The sequence below is a fragment of the Mobula birostris genome, chromosome 16 (assembly GCF_030028105.1).
Source record: "Mobula birostris isolate sMobBir1 chromosome 16, sMobBir1.hap1, whole genome shotgun sequence".
In the NCBI taxonomy this organism is placed as follows: Eukaryota; Metazoa; Chordata; class Chondrichthyes; order Myliobatiformes; family Myliobatidae; genus Mobula; species Mobula birostris.
Window position 1 is genome coordinate 51,408,669 of NC_092385.1, and position 22,219 is coordinate 51,430,887.

Genomic DNA, 22,219 nt, shown 5'->3' on the forward strand with positions numbered 1-22,219 from the left:
TGTTATAACATATGGCTATCCAAGCTGTCATCTATCTGTGAGTTTGAACCAGTCTGGCCTCTCACCCACAGAACTGCCATTCACACCATCCTCATCAATCTGACATTCCTTTTCCAAGTCAGCATAAAACGATCAATATACATAAATAATTCATTTTTACCATTAATGAGTTCAGTTGGGAAAGGACAGCAATTTTCCAGGCATTTCCCCAGTAGGTAAAGCCATTTGAAATTTTGTACAAAAATATCTTCATAAATTAATACATTAAATAAATTAAAAGTCATAAATTAAATCTCAATAAATACATAATTTATCAAATTAAACTTATCTGGAAATTATAATACTAAAGGAATGTGGCAAGTTGAATTGCTGTAATAAAGCATTTTGTTCAGTTTATTTTTTTATATAAAGGAATCACCTCTTAGATAAGTTCCAGTAAAACTAGAGTTTACCAAGATGATGCATGAGGGGATAACCAACCATCCTGCATCCTGACTACACAGTTGATGTGCCTTGTAATTATAGTTACGGTGCCTCTGAAACAATGCTGCACACTGGATATTGGGCTCTCCTTTTACCTTCTAAACAAAACATCTATCTGACAATGGGAAACATCATGGTACTGTAATCATGCTCAGATGATTTTTAACCACCATACTCAGTTAAAATTTTTAAAATTACAAAAATACTGATCAAATGCTATATTATATGACTAACACTCATTTCAATTATTGCTTCTTTTTGCAAAACTGTTTTCACAAAATTCAAAGTAAATTTATTATCGAAGTACATACATGAGATTAATTTTCTTGTGGGTATTCACAGTAAATAAAAATAAACAGAATCAATGAAAATCTCCACACAAAGACGGACCATAAGACATTAGAATTACACCATTCTGCCATTGAGTCTGCTTCACCATTCCTTCATGGCTGATAAATTATGTCTCTGAACTCTATTCTTCTGCCTATACCCCAGAACCTTTGACATCCTGACTAATCAAGAACCTCTGCCTTAAATACATCCAATGCCTTGGCCTGCACAGCCGCCACCTGGCTAAAGACATTTTTCTTCATTTCTGTTCTAAATGGATATCCCTCAATTTTAAAGCTGAGCCCTCAGGTCCTGAACTCCCCCACTATAGCAAATATCCTCTCCACGTGCACTCCAATAGGTCTTTCAATGTTCAAGAAGTTTCAATGCTACTACTACTACGTCAACTCAGGCCTAGGGGGCCAGCGTCAGGCACGATGACGGACTCTCCACTTCTCCCTCTCCCTCCCTCATCAGTGTGTTCAGTTCACCTACATTAGCCACGCTGCTGTCTTCCAGGAGCGTGTTGACCATACTCTTGGGAGGGCGCCTAGGGTTTATCCTCCCATGCTTGGGCTTCCACATGATGACTATGCCGGCAGGTAGCTCGGGGTGGCGTAGACAGTGCCCCGCTAGTTGCAGTCTTCTGTTTCAATGAGATCCCCTTTATTCTTCTAAACTCCAGCGAGAACAGGCTGAGAGCCATCAAACACCCCGCCGTATGTTAACCCTTTCATTCCTAGGGTCATTCTCATGAATCTTCTCTCAACTTTCTCAAACATCAGCACATCCTTTCTTAAATAAGGGGCCCAAAGCTGCTCACAATACTCCAAGCGCAGTCTGACTAATGTCTTATAAAGCCTCAGCATTACATCCATGCTTTTATATTCTAGTCTTCCCACAATGAATGCTAACATTGCAATTACTTCTTTACAACCAACCCAACCTGCAAGTTAATCTTTAGGGAATCCAGCACAAGACCTCCCAAGCCCCTTTCAACCTCTAATTTTTGAATTTTCTCCCCATTTAGAAAATAGTCCACGCCTGTATTTCTTCTGAAGTGTATGACCATGCATTTCCCTGCATTATATTCCACTTGCCACTTCCTTGACCATTCTCCCAGTCTAAGTCCTTCTGCAGCCTCCCTGCTTCCTCAACACTACCTGCCCCTTCACCCACGTTTGCATTGGCCGCAAAGCCATCAATTGTCATTGACATATAACGTGAAGAGAAGTGGTTCCAATACCAGTTCTGCAGCATACCACTAGTCACCAGCGGCCAAACAGAAAAAGCTCCCTTTATTCACACTCTTTCCCTCCTGCCCGTCAGTCAGTCTTCTATCCATGCAAGTACCTCTCCTGCAATACCATGGGCTCTCATCTTGTTAGCAGCCTCATGTGTGGCATCTTGGCAAAGGCCTTCTGAAAATCAAAACAAGCAACATCCACTAACACTCCTTTGTCTATTCTGCCTATTATTTCCTCAAAGATTTCTCCTTTAGAAAACCATGATGATTTTAGCCTATTTTATCATGCACTTCTAAGTACCCTGAAACATCATCGTTAATAATAGACTCCAGCATCTTTTCAACCACTGTAGTCAGGCTAACAGGCCTACAAATTTCCTTTCCTCTGCCTCCCTCCCTTCTTGAAGAGTGGGGAGACATTTGCAAATTTCCAGTCCTTTGGAACCATTCCAGAATCTATTGATTCTTGAAAGATCATTACTAATGCCTCCACAATCTCTTCAGCTACCTCTTTCGGAACCCTGGGATCCAGTCCAGGTGACTTACTGACCTTCAGATTCTTCAGTTTCCCAAGCACTTCTTTCTTTAATGGAACACCACTCACTTCTGCCCCTACACACTCATATTTCTGGACGTCTGCCATTTCTTTGCTCCTATTACTACCTCTCCAGCATCATTTTCCAGTGGTTCGATATTCACTCGTCTCTTTTACTCTTTATATAGCTGATAAACTTTGTATCCTCTCATATTGGCTAGCTAACCTTTCTATTTCATCTTTTTCCTCTTTATTGATTTTTTAGTTACCTTGTTAGTTTTCAAAAGCTTCGCAATCCTCTAACTCCCACTAATATTTGCTCTATTATGTGCCCTCTCTTTAGTTTTTATACTGTCTTACTTACTTCCCTTGTCAGCCATGGTTGCTTCACACTCTCTTTAAAATATTTCATCTTTGGTATGTATCTATCCTGTACCTGCTGAATTGCCCCCAGAATCTCCAGCCATTGCCATTCTGCTGTCATCCTTGCTAATGTCCCCCTTGCAGTCAACTTTAGCCAGCTCCTCTCTCATGCCTCTGTAATTCCCTTTACTGACACATCCAAGTTTGCTTCTCCTTCTCAAACTGCATGGTGAATTCTATCATATTATGATCACTGCCTCCTACAGGTGCCTTTACCTTAAGCTCCCTCATCAAATTTTGGTCATTATATAACACTCGATCCAGAATTACCATTCCCAATTCCCATAGTGGGTTCAACCACAAGCTGCCCTAAAAAACCATCACATAAACATTCTATAAATTCCCTATCTTGGGATTCAGCACCAACCTTATTTTCCCAAGCTAGCTGCATATTGAAATCCTCCAAGATTATCACAACATTGCTCTTTCTACATACCTTTCTATCTCCTGCTGTAATTTGTAGCCCACATCTTGGCTACTGATTGGAGGCCTGCATATAACTCCCATCAGGGTCTTGTTACCCTTGCAATATCTTAACCCACAAGGACTCTACATCTACTGATCCTATGTCATGCCTTTCTAAGGATTTGATTTCTTGTTTTAAACCAGAGCCACCCCACCCCCTCTGCCTAGCTGCCTGTCCTATATGATCTTCTGCCAGCCATGAATCAGTGATGTCCAGAACATCATACCTGGTAATCTTTAACTGCACTACAAGTTCATCTACCTTATTCCATACCCTGCACATGTTCAAATATAACATCTCCAGTCCTGTATTTGCCCTTTATATTTTGTTCGCTTTTTATGTTGCAACTCATCCTATTGACTGCAATTCTGCCCAATATCTGCCTGTCTTTCCTCAGTCTCACGACACACTGCATCTAGTTATATACAAATGCCTTATCTTCAGCCCTATCACTTTGGCCCCCACCCCCTGCCAAATTAGTTTAAACCCTCCCCAACCACTCTAGCAAACCTACCCGCAAGGATATTGGTCCCCATCAGGTTCAGGTGTAACCTGTCCTTTTTGTACAGGTCATACCTTCCCCAGAAAGGATCCCAAAGATCCAGAAACCTGAAACCTTGCTCCCTGCACAAATTCTTCAGCCATGGATTCACCTGCCATATCATCCTATTCTTACCTTCACTGGCATGTGACACAGGCAGCAATCCAGAGATTAGTACCCTGAAAGTCTTGCTTTTTAGAAAATGTGCAAAAGATGATAAATTGTTCAAATAAAAAACAAAATAATAAACAAAAACAGAAAGATAGATATCAGAAACATGAGTTCAAGTCTTTAAAAGTGAATCAGTAGGTTGTGGAATCAGTCCACTGTTGGAGTGTGCAAGTTCACCAAAGCGAAAGTATGAAATTTTCATCTAAAGGACCATCCTGTGCAACAGAATTAAATATACAATACATATAGATTAAATGCATGCACCGTTCCAAAATGTAGAAACTTCACAGCAAAGTCATCCATATCTGCCAAAACTTACTCAAACCCTTGTCACCGCTAGTCAGCTTTTCAACTTGCCTCAGCTTTTCATTCAATATTCTAAATAAATTCAAATTCTTCCTTCATCTCAAACAAAACCTCCAGACAGTCTTTAATTCCCATTCAATTCCTTACATTGACATTAATCAAACTACAAATGTTACTTTTCCCACTTCATACAAAATATATCCAAGAAATTTAATTTTCATATTTTAACAAGGATACTAAAAGACAAGATTTAATAATGTAAACTGATTTTAGTCCAAGATTTGCCTGTAAAATTACCACAAAATCTTTACAGCAGACCCAACCAAGATTTCAATTTGCATTTTCAGTTGAATCACTTCCGAAATTCTACACAGGATCCCAAGAGTTTGGATTCTATGGTAGTAAGGCATTAGCGACCCACTGCAAATCTATGCTGACTAGTTCAAATAGTTAGTAACATGAGCATACACAAGTCCCAATTAATACTGTACACCCTAGTAGTGTTTTTTCCTCCTCCTTAGGCCAATTTTTCCAAACAGCTTCAAACTTAACTGATATAAAATGGAATAAGCACAATCTTACCTATATTATCCTTCTCTTTGCATGAAATTGAATAGCAGCAGATTTCTCTATCCTGAATAGCAGCCAGATTCCTACAATTACAAAAATGCATTGATATGAGTGCACACAATTTGCTATGAAGTTCAGGGACTAACCACTGAAATATTTTAATTATATTCCACCAGTTATTAAACATGTATTTAACATTGCTTCCCAATAACCAAACTGTATGATAAAATAAATAGTATTCTTAGTAATCAATAATCTAATACAGTTACATAATTCAAGAAATCATCAGTAACAACTGATTACTGTATCAGATTGGTCAGATAAGAAATTTCAAATGTTCATATCTGTTTAGTATTCAACAATAACTCAATCTATATTATGATTCATTGCAAATATTAAAAAAGAAAACAAAAGTACAAGTAGTTTTAGATTCTTAGGAACAATACTAGAACTCTATGAAAAAAGTCTGTTATTAATTCTGTATTATAACAAAGTCATTTGAGTCTGAGAAAAATAGCTGCACAAATACTGATTATACAGCCAGCAAACAATGCATATGGCATCTCTAAAATATTTTAATATGAATTAACTATTTTAGCAAGATGCTTTGGTACATACCTCACAAGTAGTTTTCTAAGATAAAAGGTTAACCAAGATGCTTGTTAGTTCTATGGAATGATACTGTACTATGCTTAGAGAAATTTTTAAGCCAAATAATTTTGTTATTGAGTAAAGCTCACTACACAAGTGCAATACCAAGATTATTTCAAGATTCGCATCAATGGTGCCAAGCTATGTGCAACAGAATTAACATGAGGTTTTGCATCGCTTGTTTGTTCCATTCAAATACCCTGCTGGTGTAAAGCCAGTGTAACAATCCAAGCAGCAAGTGCTTCATAGCAGATGGGGCAACTCACTGGCAATATTTTGCTGAAGTGAAATGAGGTGTGATGCAATGACAATTGAGGATTCGAGATTATCCACTCAAAATTACCAGAGCATGTGTCATTCTAACCTATTCACACCAGACAAGCAGGAAATGCTTTGGATAATGTCTTCAAAAATATGGTTCCTCTATATAAAAATATCACAAAAATGCTGCAAGTTCCAAGACAGCTTGCACTCCAATTAGTTCAGAATCAACAGGACAAGTATATTTTCCATATTTAAAACCCTTCCCTGCTATTTTCCCCACATATTTAAAGTATACATTGGAAACATAGAAAATAGGTGCAGGAGTAGGCCATTCGGCCCTTCGAGCCTGCACCGCCATTTATTATGATCATGGCTGATCATCCAACTCAGAACCCCGCCCCAGCCTTCCCTCCATACCCCCTGATCCCCGTAGCCACAAGAGCCATATCTAACTCCCTCTTAAATATAGCCAATGAACTGGCCTCAACTGTTTCCTGTGGCAGAGAATTCCACAGATTCACCACTCTCTGCGTGAAGAAGTTTTTCCTAATCTCGGTCCTAAAAGGCTTCCCCTTTATCCTCAAACTGTGACCCCTTGTTTTGGACTTCCCCAACATCGGGAACAATCTTCCTGCATCTAGCCTGTCCAATCCCTTTAGGATTTTATACGTTTCAATCAGATCCCCCCTCAATCTTCTAAATTCCAATAAGCATAAGCCTAGTTCATCCAGTCTTTCATCATATGAAAGTCCTGCCATCCCAGGAATCAATCTGGTGAACCTTCTTTGTACTCCCTCTATGGCAAGGATGTCTTTCCTCAGATTAGGGGACCAAAACTGCACACAATACTCCAGGTGTGGTCTCACCAAGGCCTTGTACAACTGCAGTAGTACCTCCCTGCTCCTGTACTCGAATCCTCTCGCTATAAATGCCAGCATACCATTCGCCTTTTTCACCGCCTGCTATACCTGCATGCCCACTTTCAATGACTGGTGTATAATGACACCCAGGTCTCGTTGCACCTCCCCTTTTCCTAATCCGCCACCATTCAGATAATAATCTGTTTTCCTATTTTTGCCACCAAAGTGGATAACTTCACATTTATCCACATTAAATTGCATCTGCCATGAATTTGCCCACTCACCCAACCTATCCAAGTCACTCTGCATCCTCTTAGCATCTTCCTCACAGCTAACACTGCCACCCAGCTTCGTGTCATCCGCAAACTTGGAGATGCTGCATTTAATTCCCTCATCCAAGTCATTAATATATATTGTAAACAACTGGGGTCCCAGCACTGAGCCTTGCGGTACCCCACTAGTCACCGCCTGCCATTCTGAAAAGGTCCCGTTTATTCCCACTCTTTGCTTCCTGTCTGCTAACCAATTCTCCATCCACATCAATACCTTACCCCCAATACCGTGTGCTTTAAGTTTGCACACTAATCTCCTGTGTGGGACCTTGTCAAAAGCCTTTTGAAAATCCAAATATACCACATCCACTGGTTCTCCCCTATCCACTCTACTAGTTACATCCGCAAAAAATTCTATTAGATTCGTCAGACATGATTTTCCTTTCACAAATCCATGCTGACTTTGTCCGATGATTTCACCGCTTTCCAAATGTGCTGTTATCACATCCTTGATAACTGACTCCAGCAGTTTCCCCACCACCGACGTTAGGCTAACCGGTCTATAATTCCCCGGTTTCTCTCTCCCTCCTTTTTTAAAAAGTGGGGTTACATTAGCCACCCTCCAATCCTCAGGAACTAGTCCAGAATCTAACGAGTTTTGAAAAATTATCACTAATGCATCCACTATTTCTTGGGCTACTTCCTTATAATATTTGGAAATTGCTTGTCAGAAGTGAGCAGCTCCAACTTGCCTCCCAGCTTCATTTCGCTATACTTGTTTTTGCCATTTATTTACTTAATGAATATGCTGGAATAATTGAGATATCTAAAGCTTCTGTTTCCATTTTAATCAGATACCACAAAATAATTGTTTACATCCCAGGTTTAATTCCCAGCACCATTAAACATACAGCTTTGAAGTTCTGTAAAGAACCAGAGGAAAAGGTGTGCCATTATTCAGAACAACGACTTACATTTTTTCAATGAGCTGTTTCTCATCCAAAGCATTTGGCAAATCTCTCTTATTTCCAAGAACTAGGACCTGAAAACAAATTTAACAATACATTAAGACATGTTTATCTCTTACCTCAATTATAGCTTTTACTTGGAGATGAAAATAGATTTACACATCACTATTATACCAATTACATTGGTTACTTTCATACTGGTACTCAATAATATAAGAACTTCACCTCTACTTCTACTGAAGTTTCATAAGCACTTCACAACTCATTTAAATTTAAAGATTTTTTCCCCATATGAGAAAAGTTACACAAAATGTGTACAACAACTTAATGACAAGTGAAAGTCCAAATATTCAATGCAAATTCAAAAACCAGCTATACTGTGGGATTTTCCCAGCTAATGGCAACTGCACCTCTTAACCACTAACATTAAATACCACACCAGCCTCTTAACCATCAATATTAGATACCACACCCACACTGGGCTACAGTATGTTGTAAAAATGATATTACATGATTCAGCAATAACAGATGCAGAATATCAGATATGAAAATAGTGGTTGAAAACTTCTCTGCATGCCACGGAAAATAGTACACTAGCGTCTATATCCTGAACTGTCAGTGCTTTCTGTACAATGGTTTCAACTATCTGAAAATATCTGTAACATAACCCAGGCATTTCAAACTCTTATTTCAACTTAACATTATGGGTTCAGACTAATGCACTGCTGTTAGCACTGAAATATACAGTAGTTTCACTGTGTATTAGAAATTGAAAAGGCAGCAATATAACAGGTGCAGCAGCACTACATCAACATTTAATCACCAGTTCTGATGATGGTTAACCTACTTTATTTTAAGAACAACCGCCTCTCCCAATAGCAAAAATTTAAAAAATAGCTCAGAGAAATTGCCGAACCAACTGGACCAGCATAGCCCCTTCAAGTAGCACTGGAATGACATCCAAACTCAAATACAAATAAAAGATTTGGAAGTTGGTGTTCCAGCATGAAACTTCCATTCCTGACCTTGAAAACTAAAAGATTAGCATAGCTTTTCTCACACAAGTACAGAATTTAAAATTAATTTGATTACTGAAGGACACACCTCTGGGTTTGCTAACAAGTAATTAGTTGCATACTTCAAATTAAAGCCAACAGAAGCTTGCAGAAGATATAGATAATTCTCAATTGAAGGGTACAGCAATGGTTCCAGATATCTTCACAAAAACCTGAAGGCAGTAGAGGATTTAATTTTGCAAAATATGACCACAGTCCAATGCACAAGTTCACAGCCTATTCTTTTATTATTGCTAATTAACTCAAGTCACATTGAAGAGTATAGGATCTCTTGGGGACAAATTCTGTACAGTCACATAACACACTTCAATAAAAAGGGGTTTTTTTTCCTATGGAGGACATCTTTCGGACATCTTTTCGTGTAAAAAAAAACCTGAGAATTTACAAGGATTTTTTTTCAAAGGATGAACTACATTAGTAATTTCAACCCAGCCAAGTATAGTTTCATACTCCAATATTTACTTATTGATTGATAGAGATACAGTGCAGAATAGGCCCTACCGGCCATTCAAGCCAAGCTGCCTAGCAATTCCCAATTTAATCTGGAATTGAGAAGTGACTGGGTCTCTGGCACCGAGTTTGGTGCTGTAGTTCAGAAGAGCAGACAGATGAAGAGGAGTGCAGTGTTGATAGGAAACTCCATAGTCAGGAGAACAGAGACAAGGTTCTGTAGGCACAAGAGATGCCCAATGGTACGTTACCTCCCTTGTGCCAGGATCAGGGATGTCTTGATTAGGTCCATGGCATTCTCAAGGGTGAGGGTGCGCAGCCAGAAGTTTTGGTACATATTAGCACCAATGACACAGGTACAGAACGTGAGGAGATCCTGAAGAGAGATTTTAGGGAGCTAGATAGATGAGAAACAGGACCTCCACGGTAGTAATATCTGGATTGCTGCTTGTGCCATGTGCCAGTGAGGGCAAGAATAGGATGATTTGGCAGGTGAATGCACGGCTGAGGAACTGGTGCAATTGGGCAGGTGTTCAGATTTATGAATGAGTGGAATCTCTTCTGGGAAAGGTACCTCCTGTACAAAAGGGACAGGTTACACCTTAACCTGAGGGGGTCTAATATCCTTGTTGGCAGGTTGGTGAGAGTTGTTTGAGTGGGTTTAAACTAATTTGGCAGGTGGATGGAAACCGGAGTGATAGTGCTGAAGATGAGGCAGCTGGTTTACAAACAGAGGCAATATGTAGTGAGACTCCAAGCAAGGCAGACGATAGGGCACAATTACAGTCAACAGGATGAGTTGCAACATATAAGGTGGTCAAAATCGAAAAAGCTGAATACTGGACTGGAAGTGTTATACTTCAATGCATGGAGTATATGTAATAAGGTAGATGAACTTGTAGCACAGTTACAGATTGACATCATGTTCGAAGTTGTAGGAATCACTGAATAATGTCTGAAAGAAGATTATAGCTGGGAGCTTAATGTCCAAGGATACACATTGATTTGAAAGGACAGAAATGGCAGATAGAATAGTGTCAGGAAGTGTATGGGCATGCACTTGGTAGAAGAAATGAAAGGGTTGACTATTTTCTAAATGAAGAGAAAATAGAAAAATCTGATGTGTAAAGGGACTTGGAGACCTTGTACAGGATTCTCTAAAGGTTAATGTGCAGGCTGGGTCCATGGTGTGAAAGGCAAAAGCGATGTTAGCATTCATTTTGAGATGAATATAAAGGCAAGGATGTAATGTTGAGGCTTTATAAAGCATTGGTGAGGCGTCACTTGGAGTATTGAGAGCAGTTCTGGGGACCTTACGTTAGAAAGAATGAGCTGAAACCGCAGACAGTACTAAGGGGGTTCACAAAAATCATTCCACGATTACACAGATTGTCATATGAATATTTGATAGCCCTGGGCCTGCATCACTAGAATTCAGAAGAATGAGGGGTGATCTCACTGAAACCTATTGGAAGCCTTGATAGAGTGGATGTGGAGAGGATGTTTCCTATGGTGGGAGAGTCTAAGGCTAGAGGACAGAGCCTCAGAATAGAGGGACATCCTTTTAGAACAGAGATGAGGAGGAATTTCTTCAGAGAGTGGTGAATTTGTGGAATTAATTGCCACAAGCAGCTGTGAAGGCCAAGTCTAAGTATATTTAAGGCAGAGGTTGGTCAGGTCATGAAGGTGATGGGGGGGGGGCGGGGGGGAGGAGGAAGGTGGAAGAGGCAGGTGATTGAGGCAGAGGGGGGAGGGGGAAGATGGATCAGCCATGATGAAATGGCAGTGTAGACTCAATGAGCCAAGTGTCCTAAATCTGCTCTTATATCAGACCAGCCTAATCATGGGACAATTTACAATGACCAATTGACCTACAGACTGGTATATCTTTGAACTTTGGGAGGAAACCAAAGCAACTGAAGAAAACCCACATGTTCACAGGGAGAACGTACAAACTCCTTACAGGCAGAGGCAGGAATTGAGCCCAGTTGCCTGTACTGTAAAGCGTTGTGCTAACCACTACGCTATCGTGCCACCCTACAGACAGAGTGGCCGACTGAATTACTTATTGTTGAAACAGAAATTCTTTTGCAAGAAGCAACTATTTTGGTATTATCAATCCTCCAATGGAGGACAGTGATGTTGTAGTACATTCATCCAACAAATAAGTATAGTTGCTGCAATAGGATACTTTAGTACCATTGTATGATGCACAACTACTAACAACATAACTAACCATGTTTCATGTTTGGATTAGCGTGTACAAGTTTAGTTTGACCTTTCAAGTTTGCTTGTGGGATGCTTTGCTAAGTGCCACGGTTTAAAAGTGATTAAGTGAAGCTTACATATACCAGAAATATGCAGGTCAGTCATACCTCAAATGGTAGCACTCATTCTAATCATGAAGATCCAAAGTCACGTAGAACAGCAAGATGGAAAAATAATTCGGCTGACATTAGTTCAGTTTTTACAGAGTGTTGCCACCTTTCAGGTGAAATGTTAAATACAGACTTTGATTTCCTCCTACAGGCAAAAGGTTCCCAAAGGTACCAAAGGAGCAGAGCCACCATCCCTTGTGATAGGACAATGCATATCATTCACTGAACAACACAAAAGTAGACTATCTGGACATTTAAATGCATTTTTTGGAGCTTCTAGTGACCATAATGCCATTAGTTTCAAGGTAATTATGAAAAAGGAAAAGAGCTGAGATTCGAAATCAGAGAAATGCCTATTTTGATGATATCAGAAAGAATCTGGGGACTGGGACAGACAGCTTTCTGGCAAAGGTGTACTTGATAAGTGGGAGGCCTCTAAGAAAAATTTTGAGAGCAGAAGGCTTGTATGTGCCTGTCAGAAAAAAAGGCATGGATAACAGGTTTAGGGAACCCTGGTTTCAGAGATATTGAGGCCTGGTTAAGGGGGGGAAAAAAGGAGGTGCATAGCATGTATAGGCAAGTAAGAACAAATGAGGCACTTCAGGAGTACAAGAAATGGAAGAGAAAGAAATCGGAGGGCTAAAAGAGAGCATAACGTTGCTTTAGCAGGCAAGGTGAGGGAGAATCCTAAGGGCTGAGGAGTGCGGTAGAACAAAGGAATCTAGGAATACAGGTCCTTAATTCATTGAAAGTGACATCACAAGTAAACAGGATCATACAGAAAACTTTTGGCACGTTGGCCTTCATAGATTAAAGTATTGAGTACAGGAGTTGGGATGTTATGTTGAAGTTGCATAAGGCGTTGGTGAGGACTAATTTAGAGTATTCTGTGCAGTTTCAGTCACCTATCTACAAAAAGGGTGTAAACAAGGTTGAAAGAGTACAGAGAAAATTTACAAGGATGTTGACTGGACTGGAGGACCAGAGTTATAAGAAAAGATTGAATAGGTTAGATCTTTACTTGCTAGGGCATAGAAGATTGAGGGAAGATTTGATAGAGGGGTATAGATAAAGTTATAAGGTTATAAATTATGAGGGGTATAGATAATGTAAATACAGGCAGGCTTTTTCCACTGAGGATGGGTGGAACTACAACTAGAGGTCATGGGTCAAGGACAAAAGGTGAAATGTTTAAGAGGAACGTGAGGGGAAACTTCTTCACTCAGGTGGTGGTGAGAGTGTGGAACAAACTGCCAGTACAAGTGGTGGATGCGATTTCAATTTCAACATTCGAGAGAAGTTTGGATAGGTACATTGATAGGAGGGGTATAGAGGTCAGGGTGCAGGTCAATGGGACTAGGCAGTTTAAATGGTTTGGCACAGACCAGATGGGCTGAAGGGCTTACTTCTACGCAGTAGTTTTCTATGACTAACTGTGTGATGCGTTTTGGGCAGTCAAACCAGGGTAAGGCATGTACATTGAACACTGATAAGTGTTTTGGAACAGTTTACTGAAGGTAGTCAGCGTGGTGAAGAAGGTGCTTAGCATGCTGGCCTTCAGTCAGGGTACTGAGTTTAGAAGTAGGGACATTACGCTGCAGTGATACAAATTTTAGATGAGACCACACATAGGGTATTGTGCACCGTTTTGGTCATCCTGTTATAGAAAAGTCAATGTCAAGCTGGAGTGAGTGCAGAGAGATTAACAAAGATGCTACCTGCACTGAGTTATAGGAAGGAGGTTGGCCATGCTGCATCTTTATTTCTTGGAACCTTTGAGAGTTGAGGGGGCACCCTTATGAGAGTTTATAAAATGAGGGAAGTGGACAAGGTGAAAGATCACAGACTTTGTCCCAGGGTTGGGGAGTCCAAAACTAGAAGACACAGATACAAGAGGGGAGAGATTTAAAAGAGAACTGAAAGGTAACTTCTTTACATAGAAGGCAGTGAGTACATGGAATGAGCTGCCAGATGAAGTGATTGGGGCAGGTACAAAGGCAACATTTATGGAGCATTTGGAAAGGTACATGGAGGGGGTGGGCTTGAAGGGTTATCGGCCAAACTAGGACTAGCAGAGAGGCTGCTGTGGCTGTCACGGACCCATTGAGGCAAAGGGCTTTTTCCAGGCCGTATTACACTGACTCTATCAATGAATGTTGCATTGTTTGATAAGGTACTTTAGACAAGCACTTGAGATTAGAAAGTCAGTTTAGAAAGCAGATCTGTCCGGTAGCTGCTGCTTCATACCAGGTGGCACGTTCTTCAAAACAATGTACCTATTTAAATACTGCCTTGAGGTTACACAGAAACAGATTTTTTTCTAAAGATGGGTTCTCTTTTGAATTAACTGCTAACCCTATTCCATAATTCGAAAAATTTTATAGTTCTGAACCTAACTTTTCTGTCTTGAAAAGCACTTTAAATATTTATGGGAGAGTTTGCATAATGTCAGATTTCTGCAAGTTGTCTGTAACCTGGTGAGCCCCAGTGGGCACAAAAACCAATATTTCATAAACGCATGAATTCAAAAGCATTGGATAATGTTAGCACCTAAACCAAAAGAAAAATCTGAACAGTAATGCCTAAATGGAAGCTGCAATTACTCAAAACCTGCCTGACATACAGCAACCTCTGCTGTTCCATAAGGCACACTACAATTATTCCAAACTAAATCTAAGTCTAGAAATTATTGAATCATGTGTAGGATCATCTGACCCAATGACCAACTAAGGGACTTTTCACCAGCATATTTTCACTTTTAGTTGGAAGACAAAATAAGAGTAGCTTGCTGACCACCAAACCAGTCACCTTCTGACTGCCAGTTCACCAGCAAACCCAGCCCTCTATCACTGCGCCAGTGGAAGCTGGGAGATCCAGGCTCACCTCTATCATTCAGGGTTCTAGCCCACCAAGTACTTTATTTTGTGCACAGCCGTACAGCTGAAAAGCAGGAAGTCATTAACAGTGAGTAAAAATGGGGGAAACTGAACTTTATAAGCACGCTGCACCCATCTAATTGCTTGTTCAAAGTACTAACCAACAAGGCAAAAGCATTTTGTTGAAGAAGATTGTAGCTGACTTCAATTTCTTTTTCAGCTGTAGGGTTTTGCTAGATCCCTGAATGGTGGGGGGCCCGCAGAGAATCAGTAGCATGGCAAACAATGGCTGGCTTTGCTGGCGAGATGGCTAGAAGCTAGCCAGTTTAAGTGATCTTGCCACTTCCAACCGGGAATAAAAATGGTGGTAAATAATCCCAGTATTGTCATCAATTTTTCCTGACATGATTGACATGGAAATTCAATAGCATTCCTCAGGCATGTGTATTTCAATGAAAGGAGGGAGAAGATAGTGCAAGGGTAAATGGGGTTAACTTCACCCCAGACAACGGCACAGCACAGAAATACCACTGACGTTTCACTGTCAATCATGTGAAAGAAACTGCACTACCAGCACATTGATGCAAAGACCAATCATATAAACTTCCAGGTCACCAGTCAGTGCAGAATTTGTCACAGCTGCAAGATGCCTGATGAAATGATGTAAAGTCAGATGATCCAGTCCTGTGTCAGCATCTTCCATTTTCATCTAACCACAGTCAAGTGTTATAAAACACTATAAATTCACCAGTAGATGAGAAAAGTCGATGCTAAGCTATGACTAGAATCATTCTAAACCCTCAACTGGTTTCAATTGTTTTACTCCAGGTGACCCACATCCAGCAACTCCAATGTTCCCTACACTTACGCACCAACCCTACTGGGAGTAAAATTAATATCAGCGTAGCATAAAGCATACTGAAGGATCACCCCACTATGCCTGCCCACACTTGTATTTGGGTCACACGACTAACAACTGTCACAAGCTACACAATTGCAAAACATATTAGCATCACATTACACAGAATATTACCCTTCAAGAAACGTCACTCTCTGTTAGATTTATGACTTCCCTTTGTTGAGCTTGAGGGTCGCATCTTGTGCATTACCCCCAAGGCCTCTGCAATGCCAGGTACTCCTGCTGTTCTGACCTCCACCTTGGCTCTCTCCTATTCCTGTTTTCCTCCAATAAGGAAACCTTCAAGTGGTCCAGTCTTGGTCACTTTAACCATCTTCTGCGTGTTGCGGCAGGACTAATACTTACAATACAGCCTCACCTCTATTTGCCACATTAATTGTGTATTATAATGTTACTGGGATTGAGTCTCAATTTGATAGAGGAACATTGAATTGAGAGCTCCTGGTAAATAATAAAAATACCCAATTTCTTCCTCAGACCTCACACAGGTATTTTGCTATTTTAGAATAGGTCTCTAGTTATCTCTTATTACCATAGTAACAGTAGCTCCTCAGCCTGTCAGAGGCTTTGGATGCAGTTGGAAGATGTTTTAGGTTGAACCCTCATTTCTCATCTCACTACAACCAAATAGCTACCTCCCAATTAATAAGGCCTCTGTGACTGAGTCTCACTAAGCAAGTTAATTTCCCAACCGTTGGCTGCTGCTTATTGCAAGCAATTATTTATCATCTCATGCTGGACTACTCCATCTCGTGCATTAGGGATACATTAATGCCAGAGATTCACCCCCTTCTATTAAGACACTATCAATCTCCTTACTTATATTTTCTTCACATTTTCAGAATTTCGCACAACCATTAACACTCTTGGCAACTCCTAAATATTGGTTCAAACAGAAGACAATGTGAATATTTCTGCTCTGAGGTGAGCATTTATAACCCTTTGACTACCAAGGCCACAAACATTTTAGCAAGCTCCCCCAAGTTCACCTCAATCAGTGAAAAGATTGTTGAAATTTAAGAATCACAATTTCTGAAGAATTTTTCATTTCTAACTTGAAGTGAAATTTGAATGAAAATCCATTGAGCTTGTTGCATGCACTTTACATGTCAGGTGCATTTGACAAATTTTAAATTATATACTTTTTTTTACAATAAAGGTTTAAATACATTAAATATTAAAACTAAACGCAAAACACAGATTGCAAATTGGGGTAGTGTTATATATTCAAGTACTCACAGGGATTCCTTGGAGCTGTGGTTTGTCTAACAGATTGTGAAGTTCATTTCTAGAAGCCTCTATTTTATCACGGTCTGCAGCATCTACCATGTAACTTTGAAAAGAAAGACAGCACATTATTTACTCTACACAAGTAATCAACTATATTTTGATTAGATTATACATGACAATGGCTTAAGTCATTTACAGTGCCATAGAAACATAGAAAATAGGTGCAGGAGTAGGCCATTCGGCCCTTCGAGCCTGCACCACCATTTATTATGATCATGGCTGATCATCCAACTCAGAACCCTGCACCAGCCTTCCCTCCATACCCCCTGACCCCCGTAGCCACAAGGGCCATATCTAACTCCCTCTTAAATATAGCCAATGAACTGGCCTCAACTGTTTCCTGTGGCAGAGAATTCCACAGATTCACCACTCTCTGTGTGAAGAAGTTTTTCCTCATCTCGGTCCTAAAAGGCTTCCCCTTTATCCTCAAACTGTGACCCCTCATTCTGGACTTCCCCAACATCGGGAACAATCTTCCTACATCTAGCCTGTCCAATCCCTTTAGGATCTTATAAGTTTCAATCAGATCCCCCCTCAATCTTCTAACTTCCAACGAGTACAAGCCCAGTTCATCCAGTCTTTCTTCATATGAAAGTCCTGCCATCCCAGGAATCAATCTGGTGAACCTTCTTTGTACTCCCTCTTTGGCAAGGATGTCTTTCCTCAGATTAGGGGGCCAAAACTGCACACAATACTCCAGGTGTGGTCTCACCAAGGCCTTGCACAACTGCAATAGTACCTCCCTGCTCCTGTACTCGAATCCTCTCGCTATAAATGCCAGCATACCATTCGCCTTTTTCACCGCCTGCTGTACCTGCATGCCCACTTTCAATGACTGGTGTATAATGACACCCAGGCTTCGTTGCACCTCCCCTTTTCCTAATCGGCCACCATTCAGATAATAACCTGTTTTCCTATTTTTGCCACCAAAGTGGATAACTTCACATTTATCCACATTAAATTGCATCTGCCATGAATTTGCCCACTCACCCAACCTATCCAAGTCACCCTGCATCCTCTTAGCATCCTCTTCACAGCTAACACTGCCACCCAGCTTCGTGTCATCCGCAAACTTGGAGATGCTGCATTTAATTCCCTCATCCAAGTCACTAATATATATTATAAACAACTGGGGTCCCAGCACTGAGCCTTGCAGTACCCCACTAGTCACCACCTGCCATTCTGAAAAGGTCCCGTTTATTCCTACTCTTTGCTTCCTGTCTGCTAACCAATTCTCTATCCACATCAATGCCTTACCCCCAATACCGTGTGCTTTAAGTTTGCACACTAATCTCCTGTGTGGGACCTTGTCAAAAGCCTTTTGAAAATCCAAATATACCACATCCACTGGTTCTCCCCTATCCACTCTACTAGTTACATCCTCAAAAAATTCTATGAGATTCGTCAGACATGATTTTCCTTTCATGATTTCACCGCTTTCCAAATGTGCTGTTATCACATCTTTGATAACTGACTCCAGCAGTTTCCCCACCACCAACGTTAGGTTAACCGGTCTATAATTCCCCGGTTTCTCTCTCCCTCCTTTTTTAAAAAGTGGGGTTACATTAGCCACCCTCCAATCCTCAGGAACTAGTCCAGAATCTAACAAGTTTTGAAAAATTATCACTAATGCATCCACTATTTCTTGGGCTACTTCCTTAAGCACTCTGGGATGCAGACCATCTGGCCCTGGGGATTTATCTGCCCTTAATCCCTTCAATTTACCCAACACCACTTCCCTACCAACATGTATTTCGCTCAGTTCCTCCATCTCACTGGACCCTCTGTCCCCTACTATTTCTGGAAGATTATTTATGTCCTCCTTAGTGAAGACAGAACCAAAGTAATTATTCAATTGGTCTGCCATGTCCTTGCTCCCCATAATCAATTCACCTGTTTCTGTCTGTAGGGGACCTACATTTGTCTTTACCAATCTTTTTCTTTTCACATATCTATAAAAGCTCCTACAGTCAGTTTTTATGTTCCCTGCCAGTTTTCTCTCATAATCTTTTTTCCTCTTCCTAATTAAGCCCTTTGCCCTCCTCTGCTGATCTCTGAATTTCTCCCAGTCCTCAGGTGAGCCACTTTTTCTGGCTAATTTGTATGCTTCTTCTTTGGAATTGATACTATCCCTAATTTCTCTTGTCAGCCACGGGTGCACTACCTTCCTTGATTTATTCTTTTGCCAAACTGGGATGAACAATTATTGTAGTTCATCCATGCAATCCTTTAATGCTTGCCATTGCATATCCACCGTCAATCCTTTAAGTGTCATTTGCCAGTCTATCTTAGCTAATTCACGTCTCATACCTTCAAAGTTACCCCTCTAAATTCAGAACCTTTGTTTCTGAATTAACTATGTCACTCTCCATCTTAATGAAGAATTCCACCATATTATGGTCACTCTTAGCCAAGGGGCCTGTCACGACAAGATTGCTAATTAACCCTTCCTCATTGCTCAAAACCCAGTCTGGAATAGCCTGCTCTCTATTTGGTTCCTCGACATGTTGGTTCAAAAAACCATCCCGCATACATTCCAAGAAATCCTTTTCCTCAGCGCCTTTACCAATTTGGTTCACCCAATCTACATGTAGATTGAAGTCACCCATTATAACTGCTGTTCCTTTATTGGACACATTTCTAATTTCCTGTTTAATACCATCTCCGACCTCACTACTACTGTTAGGTGGCCTGCACACAACTCCCACCAGCATTTTCTGCCCCTTAGTGTTACACAACACTACCCATATCGATTCCACATCTTCCCAGCTTATGTTCTTCCTTTCTATTGCGTTAATCTCATCTTTAACCAGCAACGCCACCCCACCTCCTTTTCTTTCATGTCTATCCCTCCTGAATATTGAATATCCCTGAACGTTGAGCTCCCATCCTTGGTCACCCTGGAGCCATGTCTCTGTGATCCCAACTATATCATAATCATTAATAACAATCTGCACTTTCAATTCATCCACCTTGTTACAAATGCTCCTTGCATTGACACACAAAGCCTTCAGGAGCTCTTTTACAACTCTCTTAGCCCTTATACAATTATGTTGAAAAGTGGCCCTTTTTGATGCCTGCCCTGGATTTGTTGGCCTGCCACTTTTACTTTTCTCCTTACTACTTTTTGCTTCTACCCTCACTTTACACCCCTCTGTCTCTCTGCACTGGTTCCCATCCCCCTGTTGTGAACTGACCTCCTCTCGCCTAGCCTCTTTAATTTGATTCCCACCCCCCAACCATTCTAGTTTAAAGTCACCTCAGCAGCCCTCGCTAATCTCCCTGCCAGGATATTGGTCCCCCTAGGATTCAAGTGTAACCCGTCCTTTTTGTACAGGTCACACCTGCGCCAAAAGAGGTCCCAATGATCCAAAAACTTGAATCCCTGCCTCCTGCTCCAATCCCTCAGCCACGCATTTATCCTCCACCTCATCGCATTCCTACTCTCACTGTCGCGTGGCACAGGCAGTAATCCCGAGATTACTACCTTTGCGGTCCTTTTTCTCAACTCCCTTCCTAGCTCCCTATCCGTTCTATTTACCTAGGAGTTCTCCTCCATAATCCTGACTGCAGTTTATAAACTGGCAGCGGCCAACTATAATCATGTGCTTGTGATACTGCATGATGCCGTCTCCAAACAAGAAACAGTCACATTTCAAATCACTGTCAGGAACTTCAACCAGGCTTGTTTGAAGAAATCTCGACCAAATTACCATCAGCATATAACCTGTAGTACCAGAGGTCTCAACATAATAGACCACTATTATACTAAGATAAGCAATGCCTACCATTCCATGCCAAACCGTATTACAGTAAAGCGGATCACTTGGCTGTCCTTCTACCTGAATAATGGCAGAGGCTCCAGAGATTAGGACAACAAAGGGGTGGTCAAGGGAGGCAGAGCAACGGCTATGGAATTGTCTTGAGTCAGTGGACAGGGCCATGTTCAAGAAATCATAAGTGGATCTGAATGAATACACAATGGTTGCAAAGGACTTTATTAAAACAGCTGTAGATAAGTGGGTCTCCACAAAATCATTCAGAGCCTTCACATCTCTGGGGAGGAGGAGTCTAATTGATTTCAGAAGAAGGAAACTAGAGGTCCATGAGCCAATCCTCATTAGAGGATCAGACAGTGTGAGAGAGTGAGAGAGAAACTTTAAATTCCAAATGCATTTATGAAGAAAGTACGGCAGCGCCTTTACTTCCTTAGGAGTTTGCGGAGATTCAGCGTGACATCTAATGTGACTTCTATGAATGTGTAGTGGACAGTATATTGACTGGCTGCATCACAACCTGGAATAGAAACACCAATGCCGTTGAACAGAAAATCCTATAAAAAGTAGTGGATATGGCCCAGTACATCACAGGGAAAGCCCTCCCGATCAGTGAGAACATCTGCATGAAACAGTGTTGCAGCATCCAACATCAGAGACCCTCACCACCCAGAACATGCTCTCTTCTCGCTATTGCCATCTGCAAGAAGGTACTGGAGCCTCAAGACTCTCACCACCAGATTTAAGAACAGTTACTACCCCTCAATCAACAGAGATAACCTCAGTCAACTTCGCTTGCTCCATCATTGAAATATTCCCACAACCCAAGGACTCATCATCTAATGCTCTTGATATTTATTGCCGATTTATTATTATTTCATTTTTCTATTTGCAGTTTGTCTTCTGCAATCTGGAGGAACACCCAAGATGAACTGTCTTTCATTGATTGTTATGGTTATTATTCTATAGATTTACTGAGTATGCCCACAAGAAAATCAATCTCAGAGTTTGTTTATGGTGACACACATGTACTTTAATAATAAATTTACTTTGAACTTCACTTGTTTGCAGTCTTCCAAGTTGCAACCCAAAACAAAGATCCATATACAAAATGTATTCAAGTAATGGAGCTGCTGTGGAAATGACCTCAGGTTGCACCTCAACTCACACTACGTTGATGATTGCATTGGAGCTGCTTCATGCACCCATGCCAAACACTTTCCATCCAACTTCTACCCTATTCTTAAATTCACTTTGTCCATTTCTGACATCCCTCTACCCTTTCTTGATCTCTCTAACTCCATCTCTGGAGACAAACTGTCTGCGGACATATGTTATAAATTACTAACTCCCACGGCTATGTTGAAT

The 22,219-nt window shown here is 40.8% G+C and overlaps 1 protein-coding gene across 1 annotated transcript in view; it reads right to left on the reverse strand.

Moving 5' to 3' along the window:
- arl8ba (ADP-ribosylation factor-like 8Ba) overlaps nt 1-22,219 on the reverse strand; it is a 61,822-nt gene that overhangs the window by 1,014 nt on the left and 38,589 nt on the right. Inside the window, exons 4-6 of the mRNA XM_072280625.1 lie at nt 17,025-17,118; nt 8,093-8,160; nt 5,084-5,154 (exon numbers count right to left, since the gene is read on the reverse strand). Coding sequence (XP_072136726.1) covers nt 5,084-5,154; nt 8,093-8,160; nt 17,025-17,118 — 233 coding nt within the window. The remainder of the gene's footprint in view (nt 1-5,083; nt 5,155-8,092; nt 8,161-17,024; nt 17,119-22,219) is intronic.